The sequence below is a fragment of the Ciona intestinalis genome, chromosome 2 (genome assembly GCF_000224145.3).
Source record: "Ciona intestinalis chromosome 2, KH, whole genome shotgun sequence".
NCBI classification, from domain to species: domain Eukaryota; kingdom Metazoa; phylum Chordata; class Ascidiacea; order Phlebobranchia; family Cionidae; genus Ciona; species Ciona intestinalis.
In genome coordinates, this window is record NC_020167.2 from 5,175,221 (window position 1) to 5,197,786 (window position 22,566).

Genomic DNA, 22,566 nt, shown 5'->3' on the forward strand with positions numbered 1-22,566 from the left:
CTTTAACTTCCAGATAGGAAGTGAGAATAAGTTTTGTATTATAAGAACAGTTGTACTGCAGATTTGGAGCATTGGAACACCATTCACATGCGAAATTTCAACTTTTTCCTGGTAAGGTTTAAATTAGGATTTTGGAAATTTTACAAAAAAAATTTATTTTATTTTACCGATTTTTAGAAATTTTTTCAACTTTTCCTCTTTGTTTTTAGAAGTCGCAGCTGTTGTCTTGTTGGGGATTTTGAAAACACTGCAGATATAGTTTTAGTAAAACATCAAAATAAATTGTGTGATCTGACTCTGATCTGATGCTCTTACAGTTAAACAATTCAGAAATACAGTTAAGATCCAATATTACAAAAGCGTAACAGGTAAAACACAAATCCAACCAATTGCCTAATGAAAGAGATACATATTTTGTCTAAAATCTTAAGACTGATGATGCCATTTCGGTGAAAAATATATATCTTTTATTGTACAATCGGTTTGATTTTTTGTCTGTTACGTTTTTGTAGTATTACATGAAATTTCTACTTACCAAGCTAAGCTCATATTAGCAACATCTGCATCTTCTAACTTTTCCAAAGAAGATTCCTGAAGCAGTTGTGTTGATGAAGCATTAGCGCTGATGTAGACTCTTGCAGCAGGAGCAAATCCTGCCTTAGGGAATATTTTAGAAACATTTTTTTAGAAAATAAAAATCACTTACTTCAAACAGTGTCACGGTTTTGTCTTTTAGAATTTCTTTCGGCGGTGATGTGTCTGAAAAAGTCGTGAAATTTAATAAGGTAACATATTTAGCCTCGCGTGGCAAAGACAGTCCTTATAAAACGGATGTTTTGTTTCATACACCTCGTCGTCGGATTACCACGTATGTAACTTGTGGGTGATAGTTTTTGGGAGGCTTTTTTACACAAAAAAAAACAAATTTGGATAGATTAAATGTACTTACATAAATAAAATGATTGAGAGACATGTTCTTCCACTATAGCATAGAGTTCCTTCATAGTTTCTAAGGGGTTAAACATTGCCTGAAAATTAAAGAAATTCCATAAAATTTACAATTGTCAAACTATTGAAACTATTGTCATTGAGTCATTGGTTTTAATGTGACAAAAAAAATAAATATATATAAAATACAATACATAAAACTTTATTATAATATTAAAGTAGTTAATACATTGCAATAAATATGTAGTAACTCACTTGTAAGACATGACGAGATGGAAAAATAACCCTAACAATAACTTTGGGGTATTTTGATGCTTTTTCCAATCTCCTTGCTTTTCTTATTTCTTCAGTTAGCAACTCTTTGCTTTCGTGTTTTTTGCTAGGACACAAATATTAAATGTAGAACATGCAGGGATTCAATTTATTGCAGCTAGGTGTGGCGACCAAGCCTCTTTCTTCTTATTAAATTCAATTATGTATTAACTGTAAGCGCGTTTTAACAACTGTTGTTTTGTCGTTATATATCCTGTCTTTTTGTTTTGAATAGTTTTCAATCTTTGCTACCATAATCAAAAAGACGTATATAAATGATTACTCAAACTAACCGTTCCTGTTGCAAATCTGCCATCATATTCCGTACATCTTCAACTGTCACTTCAAAAAACTTGTCATCTACTTCTTCATCTAAATAAAGTAAAAAAATGTTATGATTTGGAATATAAGTTCCTGAAATACTAGGATGATATAATTTTTTGAAGACACATTGCTCTCTTGGGTTTAAGAACGTTTTATTATTTTTGGGAGAAATCTTAGGGGTTTCCTGCTACATTGAACTGGTTAATATTTTCATTATAAACATAGCAGCCCATGTATATGTATGATACATACCGGTCTTCATTTTCAAATGTTATGTTGTAAAATTGAAACCATCAAAAGTTTAAATAAATGGAATGTAAAAAAATAATTTAATTACTTGATTGTGTGTTTCGTCCTTTTTCCAAAAACAATACTTCTTGCCGATCACATGGTTCGGAAAGCGCTGACTCGTTGTATGAACAAGATGCTGAGTCATAAAGTGACTGCCCTTTGCTTTCTTCCGGAAACTAAACGTTAAATGGTTTTTGATGAAAATACCGAAGTAATTAAAATTACGTAAGCAACAAAACTTAACGTAATATTTTTCATTGAAATAATTGCATTCATTACACCAGACTTAGAATTTTGTTGCAGTTTTGGTAACATTTTTTACATTTATAAGATGATGATATAGTGGAGTGGGGGAAGATGTGACACCTTTTCATTCTATTTTTCTCGTACCAATTGGTAGTAAACAAAGAACCTTCAAAGAAATATAAAACTGTATCCTCATGACTCCCAAAAACCGTTGTTAAATATTTAAAACACAATCAGGATATTTGGATATTATACACTAAAGTTGTCCTATCTTCCCCAACAGTACTATAATATTATTTCAAACCTTGAAATTGGAAAGATCAACTTGATATGAAGTCTCTTCTGGTGACTCACTTTCCTCAGTTTTTATTCTTTTTGTTGTAGAATTACCATCTTCAGACACCTACATACACACAATACCTTATACATGGATGTGAATACATATAAAGATTTACTTATACAGTCATATCACATGCATTGATTACACAGGCAATTTAAAATTTTCTATGGTTAAAATTGAGCCATTTAACATGTAGCCTAACTCTATGTGCAGACTACACATGCAGAAGCTATAAAATGGCATACCAACAACAAATCAAAATTTAAATGTGATCTAAATGTAACAGCAAAGGTCAAACTAGTATTTTTTTTTATTTGCCAAAAAAATTACAAAATGCAACATTCCGCAACACACCTTTCTTTTTACCTTGCTCGTGGAAGGTTGTTCTTTAACATCCGCTGTATCCGGATCAGACACTATATCTGGAAGACTCATCATACTCGCATCACTTGTGCTCTTATAAACTGATCCCACGCTCATACTAGAAACGGAGGAGTTTTCCGTAATTGGAGGATCGCTTGGTGATGCTGGTTTTGGAGCGTCTTCTTTGTTGATGTTTTTCAAGTCATCACTATTTTTGAACACTTTTGGTTCTGAAGATTTTTTTTCGACAACTGGAGGTTGAGAAGAACAGGAGGGTGGAGGATCGGAAGACTTATGGGATGAAGATTGATCAGATGTGGATGCTTCTTGCTCTTTGTATGAAAGCCTAGAAGTATTTTGAACATTAAACTAGATTTTTATTTTTATAATTTACCATTCAAATATCAAATACTTCCGGAAAATACCAAAATGTTAGTGCAGTTAATATCTGTTATTTTATATTTTCATAATTAACCAGTCAAAAATTGAAATATATGTAACCATTTTTACCTTGTTAAATATATTTCCATTTAAAGTGGTAACAAAATGTTAGTGCACTTAATATACCACTGAGGCACTGAAGCAAAATCAACTGTGATAAAATTTAAAAATAAATTTTAAATACACAACTTTCATAAATCAATTTTAAATGGTGCTAAACCTTTGTGTATTTATTGTGAAATGAAAAAAATTAAATTACCTCAACAATGCACTTCCTTTTACAATTCCAAGTTGCCTAAGAGTTGACTTTGACAAAAGTTCTTCCCCAGTTATTTCTTGTCTCATGTAAACAACAGATGGAGTTTTCAAATGCTCTTCTGGTAACTGCCTAATAAAAAATGATATTAAAACATTTTTATATTTTTAGGATTATTTTGCCCCTAAAAAACTGCATTTTTTTATAATTTAGAAAAAAATGCTACATAATTTCTTTGCACACAAGAATTTAAGTAAAGTTTTTGCCTACATACTACTACAGTAGGAAATCAATTTAAAAATCCTCATCTATTCAAACAAAAAAGAAATTGGCCCAAAAATTACTTTTTAATTTCTTCAGAAAAGTTTTGAACAATTGCCAACAATGTAGATGGGGAAGAAAAAGTCCCTTGTAAGCGATGACCATTGTCCAGTTGTACGGCAATTCTCACATCAGAAACACCTTCTGTTTGTTTAGATTCAAACAGTTCAAGTTTTGCATTGTTGGGTAGGTTGGTGTATCGCCATGGTAACGAACGATCAACAACTGATCGACCATTCCTGTAAAAAATGACAGTCGTTATAACACACGTGGGTGTTTATTATACACCTCGGGCCAGCTTACGAGTTACCATGTATGTTACTTTGTGGGTGAATATTTTTTGGATGTTTTTTTATTTTTTTATACATGGCTGACAATTTCGACAACACGTTGGTTACCAATAAGTTGGAGAAATTGCAGTAAAGTGTCTTGCCCAACGTCACAAAAACTAAAAAGAGGAGGATTCTTCACAAGCACCAAATACGGTAGATATACTTCTACATTTACAATAGCATTAGTCACCTCAATTCATGACATGCAGGATCGAGATTTTCTTTTTTGCAAACTTCTTCTAAAATCTAAAAGCATGTAAGTGACACAATTAATTTTAAAAAGCAAACTTAAGATGTTTTAACGGCATCATCTTGCTGTGTTCAGAAAATCATCACATATACGTTAATACGTACCTGCACAATGGTAAAATTTGGAGTGAACTTGACGGTTCTTCTTCTACCAGATAAACAGAGAACGACGACGGATTTCGACATGATAACGTATGAGGAACTAAACGAAATTTTAAAACAAACCAGCTTTTCCTAAAATTTGTTTTAGCCTATGGGTGAATTCCCTATATCGAAACTAAGCGCATGTTGTTATGCACGTAGTGCAGCCACAATATATTTTTATGCTTTAGTAGTGTTTGCGTAAAAACTATTTTAGCTATACGTTAAATTAAATACAAATGTTCAGAATTGAAACTGTCATATATAACAAAACCAGTTAATATACATTAAAACTGTATAGTGGGTGTTGTGTATTTTGTGCGAGGAAACGGACGACACCAAGAGTCCCCATATTTACCGCATTACGAAGAATATTCTTTTTGCCTAGCCCATACCTATATAAGAAAACCCCATGGCTTTATCACTATTGGGCATCTGCGCAATCGACACTCACATACATCAAATGCAATCATCCGTACGTTATTGCTTTGGTGTAAGATATAAGTTATGACCTAGAAAAAGTCCATTACAGCTTGTATCAGCGCTTTGCTCAAAGCGCTTGCGAAGGAACAAATACCAGGAGCACGAGCGGCGCCGCGAGTAATCAACGTTTTTTGCTTCTTACATCCATGCGTTTAAATAGCAGGGCACGCTTGAAACTGCAGGTAGTGCTACCTCACCGCGCGTTTTGCTTTTGCTTGCTTTGATTTGCATTTTTTGCGTTAAACCAGCTATTTCTTTCACAGGTTTTAATCTTTTGGTTTACACAGGATTGGATTACAAGTAACCCATCTTTAGAATCAACCATGGAAGTTTAATTGACAGGTTAATGAGAACTTGTCATGGTGATCAATCGAGCTACATTTAACAAACTTTCATTTTAGCATTAATTACTTATTTATTTCAGCGTTGCAATTCAATAATGGTATTAAATGGAGTATAAGCAAACTATTTTGGTTTTCGATCTAATATCTTTTGTTGAAAGTGTTGAGTTTCAATACAAATAAGGTAAGATTCTTTCAGTTTTATATTCGTTGTGAGTTTAACTCTGTTTTCTTTCAGCTTAATGTTTGTAACATATCCCAATAATTGTAAGCATTTGCTTGTAAACTAGGTTTATCTAACCTTTATAATACCAAATTGTTTAAATAAATATATATTCCCTTATTCGTAACTTGCAGTATATTTGCTGATACATTGTGTTTTCATTTCAAGTAGCCTATCCCCGCAATTCGTAACCAGCAGTTCTTGGGTTGCAGATACTGCTTGGAATTGTGTAAGGCAACTCAATGCTACAAGCATGTTGATCTCCGTATCATATTTGGCAGTTACAATTCAAAATGGTTTAGATTCGTTGTTTTGTTTTGTTTCAATTGGTATTCAACTGGCACAAACCTCCGGATTAAAAGTTGTATAACCAGCGTTTTGTCAAAATAAGCAGAATTTTGATCCGGATTGGAAATACCAGTTGAAATAGATAAAAGATTTGTAACAAAGATTTGGAAACGTAACAAAGATTTGGAAACGTAACTGGAAGGAGTTTGTTGAATCCTTGTCGGTAAAAACATTATAGTTTTAGCGTAAAGACTGGCAATGATCGCATTGTCGTATAGCGCGAAAGTGCGGAAACGTTTTAAAATATATGATGCTCACTGTAAACTTGCACTTGCATGTTGTTTGTTTTACACCTAATATTATAATTATCTATAAGTTATAGTACTACTTGTATGCGGTTACTTAATAGTTATGACTTATATAGGTGTAGTTATTTTCATACAAATTTCTGCCTATTTATTGACAACCCGGTTTGTCGCATTCTAATCGACATTTTCTCCACTATTTCACTTCCTTTCTTCTATCCCTCTTCCCCCTACTTAATCCAGGTCTTCGTCACGGCCTACTGACGTCACCAGGCCATCTACGTCACCAACTGTCTCTTCATCGTTATTCTGCGTAGTTTTCAAACCTATTTAAGCCTATATATAACAGGTAAGAACCCAAAGTGCATTAATTATGTACCAATGCTCATCGTTTTATAATTTGTCTTATTTATAGACTGTTGCAACTTAACGTCACCGACCGTTTTCGTCCAAAAGGAGTTCGTTTTAAAGAATCGCAAGTAAGTATTCTATTTATAAACCTCGTAATTCGCTTTGATGGTTGAGCATCAAATCAAATGTACCCAACCCAAGAGTCTTTCTTATTATCCAGTATAGGCTGCTCATAATAGTATATATGCTGCTCATATTTAACAGTATAACAGTATATGCTGCTTATTAGTACTAAGGTCTGTCGTGTAAACTTTACACGACACCAACAATAATTGGTTGGCTTTTGATTCGTTTCCAAAATTTTACAGTGGTCAGCTGTTGATACAGACCTGCCTACGAGAACAACTACAACGTTACTGTTTCTGTCATGCTGTTTCAAGTATTGTCAGGTAAGGAATTAGGAAATGTTAGAGTGGGGTAAGATGGGACACCTTTAGCACATAGTGTCCAAATGTCCTGATCATGTTAAACAAATGTCCTGATCATGTTAAAACAATTAACAACGGTCGATGGAAGTCTTGAGGATACGTTTTTTTTATCAAATGGGACGAGATATTAGATCATTTATGTGTCGACTTCTTTCCCTCACTCTACTGTATTTTAAATAATTATTATTATACTTTTTTGGTTCCACATACGACAGACATTATCATGTCTTCTATTGGACTTATTTATCAAAACTCACAAAATACAGCATTAAATGCCCCTCTTTCAGTGCGATGTTTAAACGTTAAGTTTAAAACCTTTACTTCTATTTTAATATCAGCTACACAATGTTTTATTATCTATCGTGTTTAATAACACCGACTCAACATTTATCACGCATTTAAATTGACTGAAGTTATATTTTAAACTTATTTTGCAGGCATCAATTTCTGCACGTACAATTCAAGACAGAGAGGGGCAAAGACGAAAATTAAAGTTTCACATTTTGTTAAAAAGCGCAAACAAGGTACCGTGTGCGTCAACTTTATATAGTAAAGTGGGGGGAAATGAGACGTATTTTTATGCTATTTTATCGTTTTATTTGGTAGTAAACAAAAAAGCAATAAAGAATTGTATAACCCCCATATCCTCACGAATCATATGTACCATTGTTAATTGTTTAAAACCCGATCCGAATATCTTGTCGTTATGGGCTAAACGGTATCCCTTCTTCCATTATATACGACTTTTGTCTACACCTGCCCCATATAAGGTTTTGTATCGGCCATCGTATGTCGTCACCCTCCGTATACGTCAGCCATGGTGTCTACGTCACAAGGAATCCAAAAAAAGATGGCGCGAAGAGTTATTAAAGCACTCCAATTAATTTAAACCGTATTTTGCAGGCAACATGTTGCTCTGTTTGGTGGAGGGCGCTCAACCGCACTGCGTTCTACCCATTAGTTTGGGTAAGTTGATATACCAAACATGCCTAATTAATTTTTTAATCCGACCGCCTTTTAACTTGTTATTTTATCCTTTTAGGTTGTCGTCATTTCTGGTTTAGTGTAGCTGTAAGTGCAGTCAGCTGCGCATTCGGTTTTGCAGCAAGACCGTATAGTTAACTCGCGCCTCACCCTTTTAACGTTAATTATCCCTTTACCAATACCTCTATTCCTTAAGTCGCGTTAGAACACTTCCCAACACTGTCACACAAACTCTTAGTTCGCGTAAAACGAGAAAGTTTAGTAATGACGACATAAAAACGATGAACGAAATGAGAAGACGCCACGTGCCCACAGGGGTACAGAGAAATTGTATCCGGGTCCTGCAGACGTAGAGGACGAAGAGGAATGGATGGAACACAAGCTTCAGCATCAATATATGCTACATATCGCAGTATTGGTGAACGGTATGTCAATATTTCTGTTATAGGCGATCGGGTCACGGGCGCGTGATATTTTTTAGGGACGTCCATTGTTGTATTATTTTTGTCCCTGGTTACCCATACAGTGACCCCCCCATTTGGGTATCACGCTATCGGGTACCAGTAACGCGCTAGACTATATCACGCTCGACGCATGTAAAAGATTATATAAAAGACAACGCCAAAGTTTGAAGTCAAGTTGACATTTTCGGATTCAGAAGTATGGTATGGTATAGAACTACTACACGTGAACTGTTCAGTTAGAATAATATCAATTTATAATAATATCAACTTAACAAAATGGCAAAGGCCCTCTTTTCGCCCGATGATTAAAAGACACAGGCAAGTTCGATGCTCCGTCGACCATTCTACAATCCGATGGTATTGTATATATAGGTCTACTTCACACGTATACTCTATACCTACATTACACTTAGCATTACCTTACACTTTGCAATTCGTATAATATAAACCTAAAATAATATTTATATTAAGGGTTCCGTCACTTCAGTTAAGGTAGATCGGCTGTGTATTTATTCTTGCATCAGCAACAGCAAGACAGTTTTTAAAAGTGGAGTTTCTGAAGGCCAGATTTAAACGTGCATGGTGGCAGTATAACTTCACTAAACATTTTTGTTAAAGCATGTGTTGTTCTAAACATTTTTGTTAAAGCATGTGTTGTTCACTGTTACTTTGCAATTGCATGATGCATCACGTTTTGTTTGGTTTTCTTAGTTTGATTTCTTGTTTTGGTTGTTTTAGTTTGGTTGGTTCCTATTATGTATAAATTAAAGTATTTTAATTTAATAAAATGTTTTAACTTAATAACTATAAATATCATAGCATATGTTATCATAGCAATGTCCAAATATTGATTTTTTTATTTAAATTGAAAATTATTCTTCTTTCCTTCTAACTTTCCTATACTCTCCCGTTTCCCTTTTCTCATAAACAGGTGTATAGGTGGCCGGCCATCTCTCCCACGTCACAGTTAATCATTTTTTAAAAACTGAACTTTATTCTAAAGTTTGGAACTTTTTTATATTCTTATACCACTCAGACAAACACAGTTAATTGCTCTTTGTTGAGCCAGACATTTTTCCACTGCAATCCGCTGGTACCTTGTCGTGGTGCAGTGGCTTATATAACCAAACCCAGCGTTTAATCTCTAGCGTAACGTATGTAGTATGCTTGCATTTCTATCAAAGAGATCAAAATTTTATATCGTAGGGTGGGGAAGATGGGACACCCTTTTCTGTTTTCTCGTCCCAGTTGGTGGTAAACAAAGAAAGCTCAAAGAATTATACAATCGTATCTTCACGACTCCCAAATACCGTGCTGTTAATTGATTAAAACACGATCAGGATATGTGTCAAAGGTGTCACATCTTACCCTACAGTACTATCATACCGAAGTGACTTAGTTCTTTTGGAAAAATATAAAGTGGTAAAAAAAATTATATAGTAGGATGGGGGGGAAGATAGGACACCCTTAGTCCATAATATCCAGATATCCCGATCGTGTTTTAAACAATTAACAACGGTCTATGAGAGTCACGAGGACAAAGTTTCATATTTCTTTGAATGTTCTTTGTTTACTACTAAATGGGACGAGAAAATATAGTTAATATGTGTCCCATCTTCCCCCATCCTACTGTACAATATTTATTAGTTATATACTAAGCGTGAAATATGTTTTACATCTATACTATCTTCACCTGTGACGCCATCGGTGCTACTATAGGAAAATATATACCTCGGAACGTTATACCGTTTTGGGAAATTTAAATCTTTTCAGCTTAGTGCTTACTAAGCTTGAGGGCTTAGTGCTTAGTATCTGTACTCAAATTTTAAAACTTGACTTTGGTCCGTTTAATATTATATGTTTACTTATGTTAATTATGATTTCATCAGGAAAAACAATACGTATGTTTACCATTGCGTGGTTGGTTAACGTGGTGCGAAACCTGTTCTATGAACAATAAACATTGCATTCGTCATAGTGTAGTCCTTATTTCTGGACGTGCAATCAAATATGGTAAGAGTCAAACACGGAAGTAATACGTGGTCCAATACTTCATTGAATTGTTGAGAGTTTTCTTTTTTAAACTCACTCAACTTGACAGATGTACTGTGAGAAACCGATCATATATTTCAGATCGAAAGTGAGAGTTAGAGAAAATGTCGTTCGTGAATGTGTCAAGCAATGAAAGTGACTTGTAAGTGTAAAGATTGTGTTAAAATAAAATTCTTTTTTCATATCCGAATATAGTAAGGTGGGGGAAGATGGGATATCTTTAGCACATAATTTCAAAATATCCTTATCGTGTTTTAAACAATTAACAACGGTCTGGGGACAATTAACAACGGTCTAGGAGAGTCTTGTGAATACGGTTTTATAATTCTTTGAATGTTCTTTGTTTACTAACAAATGGGACGAGCAAATAGGGTTAAACGGTGTCCCGTCTTCCTCAACCTTACTGTATATTTTTATATTTTTTGTGGTTTATTAGCGTTGTCCAAAATTTTACGTGTGCGTATCTTAATGTTACGATCCAATTATCAGCCATAATAATTATGTTGCAGTGTTTATACTCCACCGTTCACTGGTGTTGGTGTCATCGTATCGACAATTATCTTAATACCACTTGCGGTGTTTGGGACATTAGCCAATTGTCTCACAATATTTGTCATTTCTACTTCCCCTAAACTAAAGTAAGTTTGTCGCTGCAACGCTAACTCACAGAATCAGTAAAAAAACGTTGTTTTTTTTGTTGCAGATCAACTTTCAATTACTTCATTCTTAGTCTTTGTGTGAGTGACCTCGTCTCCGCGTTAATCAGCCCCTTGTTTCTGTACAGAAGGACTTGGGGCTTTGATAATTGGGAAGCCTCGGATTTTCTTTGCAAAGTTAGTGTTGCCAGACATGTTGTATGACTCTGAATAAACATTTTTGAAAAACTAATTTTTAAAATAATAATGGTAGTGCTGGCGGCTCATGAATAAGATGTCAAAATGTTAGTGCTCAAAGATAAATTATACAAGAGCTTAAACAGCTATGTTGGCGTGTCAATTGTCGACATTTTTGTAAGTGGTGTTATTCGTTACAAATGACATCATATACGCGAGCTTATAAACAATCTGACAAACAAAAAATAGATTGTTGTGCTAAACAAAAAACAAACAAATAAAAAACAATTGTTTTTTTCAAGGTTTTCTGGGGTTTAGATCTCTGGACCTCCTACATTACATCAACTCATATTTTATGTTTCGCTTCGTTGCGTTACGTTTCAGTCCAGTGGCCGCATCGTTTTAACGCAATCAAACCAACACAAGCCAAGGTAATTGCAAATATTATTACAAATTTACATATAGTAGAGTGGGAGGAGATAAAACACATTGTCATGCTATTTCCTCGTCCTACCTATTATTCATAAAACATATTGTCAGATAAAACACATTGTCATGCTACTTCCTCGTCCTAAAATATTATCCAAAGAATTATAAAACCGTATTCTCACGACTGACATAGACCACTGAACATGTGCTAAATGTGTCCCATCTTACTCCACAGTACTATATGACAAATTAACTTATTTGTTCTGCTTTAATAACGTGGATCGTATTAATTAAAAAGTGAATTAACTTCGAAACGATATGTTTGTTAAAACACGGTGTGGGAAAAATTGTAAAATGGAATAAACCCAAAACACAATAACGTCTCAATTCACTTTTAAATTATTTAAAGTTTACTTTTACAGCTTGTTATTCTGGTGATTTACGTCATCACTTTTCTGGTTGGGTTTCTGCCATTTGCAATATGGTTCGGGGCGAGTAAGCGTGACCGAAGTAGCACTCTTCCTAATGCGAAGTGGCCGTCTTGTACGCTTAATATTGAATGGTAAGCCTGATAAGGTTTTGACATTTTAAAGCAGCCACATTCTACATTTAGCGGTTGGTATGTTTAAATCGCTCGTGGAAAAAAAAGTGAAAACGCAATTTAACTTTCATTGACCTAATCAAAAACCATACCCCAGTTTGTTTCTCGAAGTTTAAATGCCAACCGCTACAGCGTCGCACGCAAGTACATATCAATTAAAATTTAAGGCACAGTCATTAACAAAAAAAACATTAAGATGCGACGCCTTTTAACCCTACCTTCTTGTCCCATTTAGTCGTAAACAAAGAACAATCAAATAGTTATAAAACTATATCCCCACGATTCTCATAGACCGTTGTTAATTGTTTGAACACGGTTAGGATATTTGGATATTATTTGCTAAAGATGTCACGTCTTCCCCCGCCCTACTAAGCTATATAACTTCTCCTTATACGCATATACTGTATCTAGACAAAATGGGGTGCAACAGCCACGTTTTCTAATTGACACTTTTTCTCATACTTTTTACATCGTGTTTCAACAACTGATGTGTTTGTTGTTAATTCCCTACTCTTCATTCGTTAGATAATCTGGTCTTCGCTATACTTTTGATAAATAAAAATTATGTTGTGTTACGTTAATTCCCTTTGCCTTTACATTTGCGCTGCTGTATTTACAGGTTACCACAGTTTAAGTTATACACACAACTTGGTTATTCGCTCTTCTTCTTTTTGCCGATATTTCTTGTAATTCTTCTTTCGATTGGAATTGTCATCAAGATATTTCAGATGAGAAGAGCAAGAAAAAAGATGATTAGTAAGTCACCTACAGATTGTTATTGAGCAATTGTTATTGAGCAAACTAAACCTCGTATGCTAAACCCTTGATTTAATGGGTAAATATATGTATATGTAGTAGGGTGGGGGAAAATGGGACACCTTTTTATTCTATTTTCTCGTTCTATTTGGTAGTAAACAAAGAACAAAGGATAATAAAACCGTACCGTTTGAACTTTCATATAAATCCAATCCGGATATTTGGATATTACGTGTTAAAGGTGCCCCGTCCCCGACCCTACTATATGGTTATTTTTGCGATATAGTTTCCGTTTTACCACATATTACTGCATTAAATATAAAGCTTTACTTTAAAAATGACTTTAAAGGGTGAGAAAATACGAGTGATTGTTGCGGGTTAGTGATTTTTTAAAGGTTGTTTAAAAACTATTAGTAACAGGTTTAAAAATAGCTTTAAGAAACGTTGCTGACTTAAGACACCTATTAATATGACAATGGCTGTCGTTGCCCGTCATGCGTTATAAATAAATGTGACTCATTCATTCGTTCATAAGATTATTAATTCATTCGGTTATTTATGTACTATCATATTATCTTAAAGGTAAATCGGCTAATGACGGTGAAGTTACTGTGGAAAAAAGACGCAGAAGGAAAGAAAAACAGATTATTTTACAACTAGTTTTAATAGTGGGATCGTTTTTATTGGGTTACACCCCACATGCAGGTAAATGCTAACTATTTGGGTACAAAATTTTAAACCTTATATAATGTCACTTATTCGGCTGTAGTAAAAACGTTTAATTTCTAAGTGTCCAAAAAAAGTTAAGTCGTAAATTGCTTTTGGTAAAGGTGCATGAAAAACAGGTGTTTTTCGCTGTCGAAGAGCATTATAAGATCGTAATATGAACTCAGTCCTGTACTAAATGTCCAACATTATTGGCAAGCAAATTTCTAGTCTTAAAATGCGCTCAGTGAAGGTCCATGAATAAATGATATCGCTCTCGCGGGGCATTATATGATCATGTCATGAATACAGTCCTGTACTGTATGGCAAACATTATTGGCAACCAAATTGAACAGTTGACTTACTGCAATCTGATCTTTCTGACTGGTTTCCTTTGTCAAGCTGAACAAATCTACAGTATCTGTAACTCCAGCAAAAATAGTTATAAAGTAGTACGATTAATCACTCGTAATAGCCAATTCTTTTTGTCAGTGTTTCACTACTGGACAGTAAATGTGAAGGCGATATCTTACCAGCAGAAAGTTTTTGATTGGTGGTTCGGCTCAGTTGAATACTTTTGTCTGAGAATCAGCGAATGTTTAAACCCAGTGTTCTACAACTTGGCATCCAGGTATATATATATATATATATATAACTTTAGTAATAAACGTAGAGAATATTCTGCTGTGTGGATGAAATGTGTTTAAGTTACTATCTGTTTGGTGTGAGAATTTACTATGCAGATGATCACTTTTTTTATCCTCTCGTGGCGGGCATATCAGAGTATATATGCGCACCATGCGTGCTAGTTGTTTTAAAGTTTAATCCTTTTATTCCAAATCATTTTTGTGCCGTTTTAAGTATATTTTTAAGTGAAAATCGCCTCCCGCAAAATTATTTTTGTAAGGGGCCACTGCCCACTGGGTTTGAGCAATTAAAGAGCCCAACCGTAAATATATAGTTACCTAAAACTTGAATCTAACCCGTGACATATTTCAGTAAAATGCGAAAAGAAACGACAAAAACAATCCATCGCATTTGGAAAAGGACGTCTTGTTCTGCGGCTATTACGTCACAATCGAATACTATGGCAACGAATTCATCTACAAGCTCCCCTAATAATTTACAACTTTAAAAATGTGGTGTTCCTCTTTGGTCAAACTGATTTCCTTCCTCTGATTTAGACCTTTTTGTATAAAATATTAAACTTTGAAATCCATAACTTTTGGTAGTATTTAGCAGCTTGGAATTGTGTTCTATGACCGGAAACTGTACGAACTTTAACAGCCTTTTTTGAAACAATTTATAAAGTTGATACGCGTTAAACCCGCTGGAAATATTTATCTAAATACAATTTGCTTATTGCTGCTTGTGTTTACGAGCAACACACGCATATATAGAGTAGGGTAGGGGAAGACGGGACACTTTTAGTAGTTATTATCCAAATATCTTGATCGTGTTTTAAACAATTAACAACGGTATATGGAAGTCGTAAAGATACGATTTTATAATACCTTAAACGTTCTTTGTTTACTACCAAATGGCACGAGAAAATAAAATAAAAAGGTGTCCCATCTTCCCCCACCCTACTATATATGGCATCACAAATCGCTTGCAAGATGGATGTCAGAATTGGCATTCGAGATACGAGTACGAAAATGACTGTCAAATAACAAGAACATTAACTGTCGACGAAACTGATTTATGAAAAGACACTTCAAGCCGAGACAAAAAAATTAAACAATCCATTAATAATTAACTTAATACTTGTAACGTACAGGCTATAATAAGAAACAACATTACGTGATCGCATATTTGTTATAACAAGTTATCACTTTATATAGTATACAAGCAATAATACCGTAGTAGTACAAAATAGTATGTTCAAAATGTCAAACTAGATTGTATTTGTTTTAGGCTAGTGGTCTATATATTATTGTAGTTGTTGCAGTAATACAATGAAGGTAATCTACGCTGGCTACAGTAAAATTGGCACCAAAACCATAGCGGCTGTATTCAATGAGTTTGGCTACATCACGTATGATCTGTTCGAGAACTCTCATTATCTTGGTAAGGATTGGGTTAAAATAATCAATGAAGGGGGGACAGTAGAAGACTTTCAAAGAATGTACGAAGGTGTGGACGCTGTGCTTGACGTACCAAGTCATATATTCTGGGAGGAAATTTTGGAAGCTTTCCCGGACGCAAAGGTTCCCTTTAACTTTGTTGGCGTTTATTAATACATGGTAGGGTGGGGAAAACGGGACACCTTTTCCACATAATATCCTGATCATGTTTTAACAATAACAACGGTCTATGGGACTCGTGAGGATACAGTTTCATAATTCTTCGAATTGTTCTTTTTTTACTGCCGAATCGGACGAGAAAGTAGAATGAAAAATTATTTGCAACTGGCATTGCATTTTAACATAATATTCATTAATAGATCATATTTTCCATGCGGGAAGAAGAATCATGGCTATCTAGTATGAAGAAGCAGACACGTTCTATTGCATCTGAACCGATGTATGTTTTAATGCAGTTGTTATCCTATTCTGGCTGGTGTCACTTTAAGTTTATGCGGGCATGTGGTAAGTTGTACAAAAGTGTGGTCGATTTTTTTAAAACTAATTCGCTTTCGTTTATCTTATCCATGCTATGTTATAATGGTTGTCGTTTTGCTTTAATTCCAACTATTTGTGCTATATAGGTCACTATATAGCCAATAGGTCATGGATTCAAGGCTCAACGCTGCTAACATTGCAGGTGTAGGCTATATGTGTTTTTGCGCAAGACGCTTAATTAACGGCAATTGTACATAAATTGGTCACTCATCATGGAATGTTCAAACTGTCAGTTAAACTTTTTATAGATATTAATTTTTACTTGTCCCGATTCCAGTAGAAATATTTACTGTTTCCAACATGTTTATGTTTGCTGTTGGTTTGTTCACACACCATACGTAATGGCTCCCGGCATTGATTGGTCAGCCCTTAAGTTAAATATGTTTCACATGACACTTGGCTCTAAAACATAGGTAGAGAGCGCAGACTTTATTTTCGAAATTGGTATAAGCTATATATTATGTTCATAAATGTGCCAGCAAACCGACCTTTGTTTTATATTTTCATTTACCTGTTTTCGTTCTAACAACACTGTACTTCCAGGACAGATCATGCTCGGCTCATCAATGAACTGGCCTTGGAGTTCAATCAAGTATAACCCAACAGTATGGAAGAGATTATACAGGAACCACAACAGCAGCGTTCTGCAAGTGAGTTATTAACTGCATCCTTAGATACGACACTGAATTGTAATGTCCCTACGCCAGGTGTCCTCTAATGGGTTGCCAAATTTTGACGATAAAACAAAGTAGAACTTCACCAAATTACATAAATATAGCTCATACGCGAGTACTAAGTAAAGGTGGCTGTACACAGTATCCGGCGTGCGAATTCGCATGCAAAGTCGTATGCAAACCCATTACCGAGTTCCGCATGCGGCAGCGAAATCCTTACAAAACAGACAAAACGGACGAATTCCAGATACTGTGTACAGCCACCTTAAGTGTGTAATATAGAACATCCGTGTAATAGCTTTTGAAATTGGCACGCCGTAAGATTGAAGAGTAATATGTATGCATAGTAAGCCTTATATGAATTATGTGTGCCTTACAATGTATTTATATAGCCTATACATCTAATCAAAACCTGTAAACTGCAAACAGAATGCGCCGAAAGATAAGTTGCTGGTGTTCAATTTTAAAGACGGTTGGGAACCAATCTGTGAATTCCTGGGAGAGAAAGTTCCAGACAAACCCTTCCCGCACGCGAACAAGGGAGCCTCGCTTTTAAAAGACGCGATGCAAAGGCACCCGATTGTGATCAGAATAATGCGAGAATCGATGTTTACTCTCGGAGTTGTTACTCTCATTGGGGCGTATGGTGGCTACAAGGCTTACCAAAACCCAGCAAGTTTAAACAGCTGGATCAACGCAGTAGGGACAAGGTTCAATTTCTGGTGACAGAGTCTTAAGTCTTAATTTTAAAAACATTTGATCAACTCAAGCGTGTATTGCATCACGGTCTATACTACAGATATCTGTAGTATAGGCCGTTACTTTGTCAATAATAAATACCTTTCGTTCTGGTATAAGAGTTTAATATATTATTAACCTTGAACGTGCACTATGTTGGTTGTTAATTTGCATTAGCAAACTATCCCCGGCGATACGATGCCATCAAGTCATTTTCTTCCCAAGAAATGGATCATATCTCAACAATACTATTTTGGCAAAATAGTCTGGTAGAGCTTATTTTTATTCTTTTCAAGCTGAGGGCACATGTTTTCAGTGGAAAGTTTTATTATTATTAATTCTGTATACACCTTTGAATCACAAAGCGTGTTGATGAGCTTCTGCCTATACCATCACAATGAAGCAAGCATGTTTAGTGGATTGTCTGCGCTGCATGTAAATATATCAGTGTTTTCAGATAAAAACTTCACATTTTTAGCATAGGCTATGAATCAGTAATTCTGTGTTAAAGGGGCATACCAACGAAAAATGAAAATCTGTATATGGGTAGATATGCTCAAATGTAACCTAAACGTACCATCAAAGTTTGCCAAAACGATTTGGCTTCTAAAATATCGAGTGAAAAAAAAGGGTTCCCCCCCCCCCCCCCGGCTTTTTCGACAATGCATGGGATTCCCCATAAGAAAAAAATTCACTCAACTTTGATCGTTTCTAGTTTCTAAAATACTAAAGAAAATTCAAATTTTATTTCTGGTTTGGTATAATGAATGCTTCTTCTTCAAGAATATATAAAAACAATTGTAAAACATAGACTTTATTATGTTTTAATTTTTCGATTGAACGTAGGTACACACCAGATTGTGCCGACTCAGCATATTTTCAAACCGAATTTTAAACACGAAAAACTGACTTTTTTATAAAAAAATTTTCATACAGTAGGTACTAGTGAGACATAATGAACTTTTTAATATAAAAAAGTGCTAAAAATTTACTAATAAGAAAAAAGGTGCTGAGTCAGCATATTATGTAGCTATGTTCAATCGAAAATTAAAACATAATAAAGTCTATGTTTTACAATTTTTTTATATAGTTTTGAAGAAGAAGCATTCATTATACCACATCAGAAATAAAATTTGAATTTTCTTTAGTATTTTAAAAAGTAGAAACGATCAAAGTTGAGTGAAATTTTTTCTTATGGGAAATCCCATGCATTGCGCAACGGCCAATTTTTTTTACTCCAGCGGTCGAATTTGCGGTTTTCAAACTCATTTTTTTCAAAAGCTGTTTTGTATTTTAAAACTTTGATGGTAGATTTAGATCACATTTGAGCATATCTATCAATACACAAATTTTGATTTTTCGTTGGTATGCCCCTTTAACCCCTTAAACTTTTGTTTAAATGTTATACATTATTAAAATCAGTGTAATTTCCGGATTTGGTATTTGAGGCCAAATACAACAAATTTAGTTCTGTAGTGTGGTGGAAGATGGGACACTTTTTCATGCTATTTTCTCGCCCAATTTGTTAGTAAACAAAGAACATTAAAATAATTATAAAACTGTATCCTCCCGACTTCCATGAACGGTTGTTAATTGTTTGATATTTGGATATGATGTTCTAAATGTGTCCCTTTTTACTCCACAGTACTATACTGTATATTTTGAACTGTAAACAAAATCGCAACAAGTATATCAGATTAAACAATTAACGAAATTTGTTGCGCGGCAAGTTCGCATCGAGTCGCCGTTGGTTGCGTCTCATCATTTATACGCCTGAAGGGATGTTGTCTCCTAAACACGTCACTTCAAAACTATAGGCGGTAATTCGTATTGTAAAGCTTACATACTATCGGTTAGCAAGCACGGGGTTTTCGAAATGTTTTATAAGAGGATAGAATAAGTAATATGAAGAAAGATTTTTTAAATGAAGCTAAATAAAATGAGCCGCAATATTTTGATACAGGTGTTTTTTGCAGTTTTGATAATTCTCTATAGATGTTATACAAGCAAGCATAGTGTGATGTGGCAAGGATACAGCTTTCTCGTTTCTTTCAATGTTGTTTTAATGGTAACTAGCCAGCGGAGTACGATTCCATCATCCACTTACACTTTACCATCTTTTACAAAGTTTGAAGCCAAATACATGTATGGAATGGTATTGAGTAATGTTAACCCGGTGGCGGCAACCGTAAGTATTTCTCACCTTTATTGTCACAAGTTGAACTACGTCTTAGTTTGTTGGTATCTTTTTTGTTGCGTTTTTGTCACCGGTACTCCATAAAACAGTTTCTTTGTTTTATCTAGAGTGAAAATATGGTTAAGACTTATGTGGATAACAAACAAATAGCCAATGTATAAAACTGTTTCAAAAAAAGCAATTCTTATGATTGTCATGCTACGAAATAGCGTATCACATTTTGTAATAAATAAGTGGAATATGTTTCTTTAGCTCGTCAAAGACCGTCGCTACAGCAATCAGATCACAAGCAAATTTGACGTCGTCTTCATGTCTCATTACCAAACCAGCAAAATCAACAGTGTTTTTGAAGTTTCGCAGAAAGTAAACAGTCCCGAGGTGAGGCCTTACTGATAAGATTGTCGTTTAAAATGCCCGTTACATTAAGACAATATAGGCCATCATCAACCACTGGTGTCACTAAAAATGTTTGTTTTTTCTAACCAAAATACGAGTTTTCTTCAGTTTTTTTGTTGTGTATGGCTGACAATTTAAACAATGAATAAGGAACAACTATTTGGGAGCAATTGGCCTTTATAAGTGTTTTGCTCAATGACACATATCCTCACAATGGTATATAGCAGAACCGAAGCACTTCAACCACTTTTTTCGCCGCCTGGATAAGATTGAGTTTCATACAAATCAAATGTACGTTAAAATATCCACGCGTTTTCGTTTAGATCATGCGATCGGAGACAAAGGTAATAGCAGATGCAACTTCGATACAATATCCTAACAATGTCGGACGTCTTCCGCCCGGATCCATTGAGAATCAGCCAGGCTATGTATGGTGGATTGCTTCAGGAAAAGTGGAGCCTGATTTCTCAACTAATACTTTTAGTGGTGGAATTTATATGCTGGATATGACCAAAAATCAATGGTGTAAGTTTTTGCATTGTGTCTTAATAAATTATAGATATAGTAGGGTGAGGAAAGACGGGACACCTTTTGTAAACAATAAACAACGGTCTATGAGTGTCGTGAGGATACGGTTTTATAATTCTTTGAATGTTCTTTGTTTATACCAAATAGAATGAGAAAATAAAATAAAAAGGTGTCCAATTTCCCACTCTACTATAATTGCTTTTGAAGACTGAGTTTGTGTAGACTTAGTTTTTTTTAACCTTTACGTTATTTCAGTACCTGTTCCTATTTATACGGAATCTGAGCGTGGCTTCAGCAGTGTAGCTTGGGTTGATATGGACTTGGACAACTTAACAGATTGCATCACCATCAGAAGCAGTGCTAACTGTAAGTCAGTTGTTAGTTTTTAAGTACCATACACTTTACAGTGCGTGTCGAATCACAAAAGATGCATTTTCTTGGATAAAGCTACGTGTGCATATACATATAGTAGGGAGGGGAAAGATGGGTCAACTTTTTGTTCTATTTTTCCGTCCTATTTGGTGGAAAACAAAGAACATTCACGACTGTTAAATGTTTAAAACACGATCTGGATATTTAGACATTATGTGCTAAAGATGTCCCATCTTACCCCACAGTACTATATTACACCTTTTGTAAAAAATATTATGACTTTATTACCTATATAGTTGCTCAGTTGATTTGGCTGAGGCAGCCACCCGAGCAAGCACCCTGGCAACCCAACGTTATAAATCCAAATTTACCCGGGGAATCAAGTAGCGCCCAAGATGTTGGCGGAACTTATTTTAAAGTATTGATGATGCGACGAAGGAACAACAAAAAGCAAATGTTGATTATAGTGGCGGGAAAGCGAACCACAAAGCTTACAGTATTCTGGACCGACGGTAAGTTGAACATACTATCAAAAGACAGGCCGTTTATATACCCCCTTATCTGTATAGCCCATAACATAGGCCGTATATGGAGTCCTTGTGTATAGCCCAAAACACAGCCCGTGGTATAGGATCTGTTTTATTACAAGAAAATAGGACGTTTGAACTATGAAACAACTAGAACAACAGTTTTGGTCAAAGCCTCGTTTGAATTTAACAAAAAAGCGAAGCATCACTAAAAGCATTTAGTTTTTTAACATTCCGCATTCCGTATTACAGATTCTGACAATGATTGGACGCAACTAAATCGAATTCGATCCTATGTTATCTCGAGTGCAGGGCCGTTTATATCAATAGAAACCGCCGATTTAAACGGGGACGGCAAAGTTGATATATTAACATCCGTTGCAGCTCGGCCGGGAGATCCGGGTAACGTATAGTTAATAATTTTTTGCTTTGACGTGGTGAAACCTAAAGTATTACTGTGGGGTAAGATTAAGTACTGTTCGCACCTAAATCCTTTACGATAGTGATTTTAACCATAAACAATGCTCTTTTAGAGTCGTGAGAATGCGGTTATATAATTCTGTAAATAGTCTTTGTTTCTTTTACTAAATGGGATAGGAAAAAATGAAAACATTTCTCATCTTATCCCATATACCACTATTAT

General features: G+C 34.9%; 4 protein-coding genes and 1 long non-coding RNA gene across 8 annotated transcripts; 4 read left to right on the forward strand and 1 right to left on the reverse strand.

The window, feature by feature from the left end:
• Positions 1-17: 17 nt before the first annotated feature.
• LOC100187211 (tether containing UBX domain for GLUT4) lies at positions 18-4,720 on the reverse strand. 2 transcript variants are annotated; one of them, XM_026839730.1, is made up of 14 exons: positions 4,529-4,720; positions 4,365-4,420; positions 3,866-4,081; positions 3,525-3,653; positions 2,816-3,170; positions 2,426-2,524; positions 1,922-2,051; positions 1,554-1,632; positions 1,204-1,327; positions 950-1,028; positions 707-759; positions 536-657; positions 168-247; positions 18-108 (listed from the first exon to the last, which is right to left on the reverse strand). In XM_026839730.1, exons 1-14 carry the CDS (start codon positions 4,607-4,609, stop codon positions 98-100), a joined length of 1,614 nt encoding a protein of 537 aa, XP_026695531.1. In that variant the 5' UTR covers positions 4,610-4,720; the 3' UTR covers positions 18-97. The 2 variants fall into 2 exon arrangements, with proteins under 2 accessions (XP_026695531.1, XP_026695534.1); XM_026839733.1 differs by having other exon boundaries at positions 2,828-3,170; positions 4,529-4,719.
• A 705-nt stretch (positions 4,721-5,425) lies between these two features.
• LOC108951038 lies at positions 5,426-8,514 on the forward strand. The gene is made up of 8 exons (XR_001975470.2): positions 5,426-5,572; positions 5,824-6,122; positions 6,448-6,553; positions 6,620-6,683; positions 6,924-7,004; positions 7,481-7,567; positions 7,947-8,009; positions 8,086-8,514. It is a non-coding gene; the product is annotated as an uncharacterized LOC108951038 (long non-coding RNA).
• A 1,804-nt stretch (positions 8,515-10,318) lies between these two features.
• LOC100184817 (growth hormone secretagogue receptor type 1-like) lies at positions 10,319-15,089 on the forward strand. Of its 3 annotated transcripts, none has more exons than XM_026839737.1 (10): positions 10,319-10,504; positions 10,593-10,685; positions 11,053-11,181; positions 11,247-11,376; positions 11,679-11,807; positions 12,228-12,367; positions 13,026-13,162; positions 13,745-13,867; positions 14,360-14,498; positions 14,867-15,089. In XM_026839737.1, the coding sequence occupies exons 2-10, from the start codon at positions 10,648-10,650 to the stop codon at positions 15,000-15,002; spliced, it is 1,101 nt and encodes a 366-aa protein (XP_026695538.1). In that variant the 5' UTR covers positions 10,319-10,504; positions 10,593-10,647; the 3' UTR covers positions 15,003-15,089. The 3 variants fall into 3 exon arrangements, with proteins under 3 accessions (XP_026695538.1, XP_026695546.1, XP_002126848.1); XM_026839745.1 differs by having other exon boundaries at positions 10,625-10,685; XM_002126812.4 differs by lacking the exon at positions 10,319-10,504 and having other exon boundaries at positions 10,512-10,685.
• Positions 15,090-15,691: 602 nt separating this feature from the next.
• LOC100182496 lies at positions 15,692-18,022 on the forward strand. Its single transcript, XM_002126907.3, has 4 exons — positions 15,692-16,077; positions 16,314-16,458; positions 17,035-17,141; positions 17,595-18,022. The coding sequence occupies exons 1-4, from the start codon at positions 15,826-15,828 to the stop codon at positions 17,889-17,891; spliced, it is 801 nt and encodes a 266-aa protein (XP_002126943.1). The 5' UTR covers positions 15,692-15,825; the 3' UTR covers positions 17,892-18,022.
• Positions 18,023-19,772: 1,750 nt separating this feature from the next.
• Positions 19,773-22,558, forward strand: LOC100180157. The gene is made up of 6 exons (XM_002121536.3): positions 19,773-20,091; positions 20,353-20,478; positions 20,820-21,021; positions 21,280-21,390; positions 21,693-21,908; positions 22,176-22,558. Exons 1-6 carry the CDS (start codon positions 19,828-19,830, stop codon positions 22,334-22,336), a joined length of 1,080 nt encoding a protein of 359 aa, XP_002121572.1. The 5' UTR covers positions 19,773-19,827; the 3' UTR covers positions 22,337-22,558.
• Positions 22,559-22,566: the final 8 nt, after the last annotated feature.

Excerpts from the sequence above, each read along its gene's own strand:
- LOC100180157 (XM_002121536.3), top strand. The coding sequence starts at position 19,828 with ATGAAGCTAAATAAAATGAGCCGCAATATTTTGATACAGGTGTTTTTT. Across the intron at positions 20,092-20,352 it reads TTAACCCGGTGGCGGCAACC|CTCGTCAAAGACCGTCGCTA; the intron begins GTAAGTATTTCT and ends ATGTTTCTTTAG. Across the intron at positions 21,391-21,692 it reads CATCAGAAGCAGTGCTAACT|TTGCTCAGTTGATTTGGCTG; the intron begins GTAAGTCAGTTG and ends TTACCTATATAG.
- LOC100184817 (XM_026839737.1), top strand. The coding sequence starts at position 10,648 with ATGTCGTTCGTGAATGTGTCAAGCAATGAAAGTGACTT. Across the intron at positions 12,368-13,025 it reads TGTACGCTTAATATTGAATG|GTTACCACAGTTTAAGTTAT; the intron begins GTAAGCCTGATA and ends CTGTATTTACAG. Across the intron at positions 14,499-14,866 it reads TTCTACAACTTGGCATCCAG|TAAAATGCGAAAAGAAACGA; the intron begins GTATATATATAT and ends GACATATTTCAG.
- LOC100182496 (XM_002126907.3), top strand. The coding sequence starts at position 15,826 with ATGAAGGTAATCTACGCTGGCTACAGTAAAATTGGCACCAAAACCATA. Across the intron at positions 16,078-16,313 it reads AAGCTTTCCCGGACGCAAAG|ATCATATTTTCCATGCGGGA; the intron begins GTTCCCTTTAAC and ends ATTCATTAATAG. Across the intron at positions 16,459-17,034 it reads TAAGTTTATGCGGGCATGTG|GACAGATCATGCTCGGCTCA; the intron begins GTAAGTTGTACA and ends CTGTACTTCCAG.
- LOC100187211 (XM_026839730.1), bottom strand. The coding sequence starts at position 4,609 with ATGTCGAAATCCGTCGTCGTTCTCTGTTTATCTGGTAGAAGAAGAACC. Across the intron at positions 2,052-2,425 it reads TTGATCTTTCCAATTTCAAG|TTTCCGGAAGAAAGCAAAGG; the intron begins GTTTGAAATAAT and ends TTTAACGTTTAG. Across the intron at positions 658-706 it reads AAACCGTGACACTGTTTGAA|GCAGGATTTGCTCCTGCTGC; the intron begins GTAAGTGATTTT and ends ATATTCCCTAAG.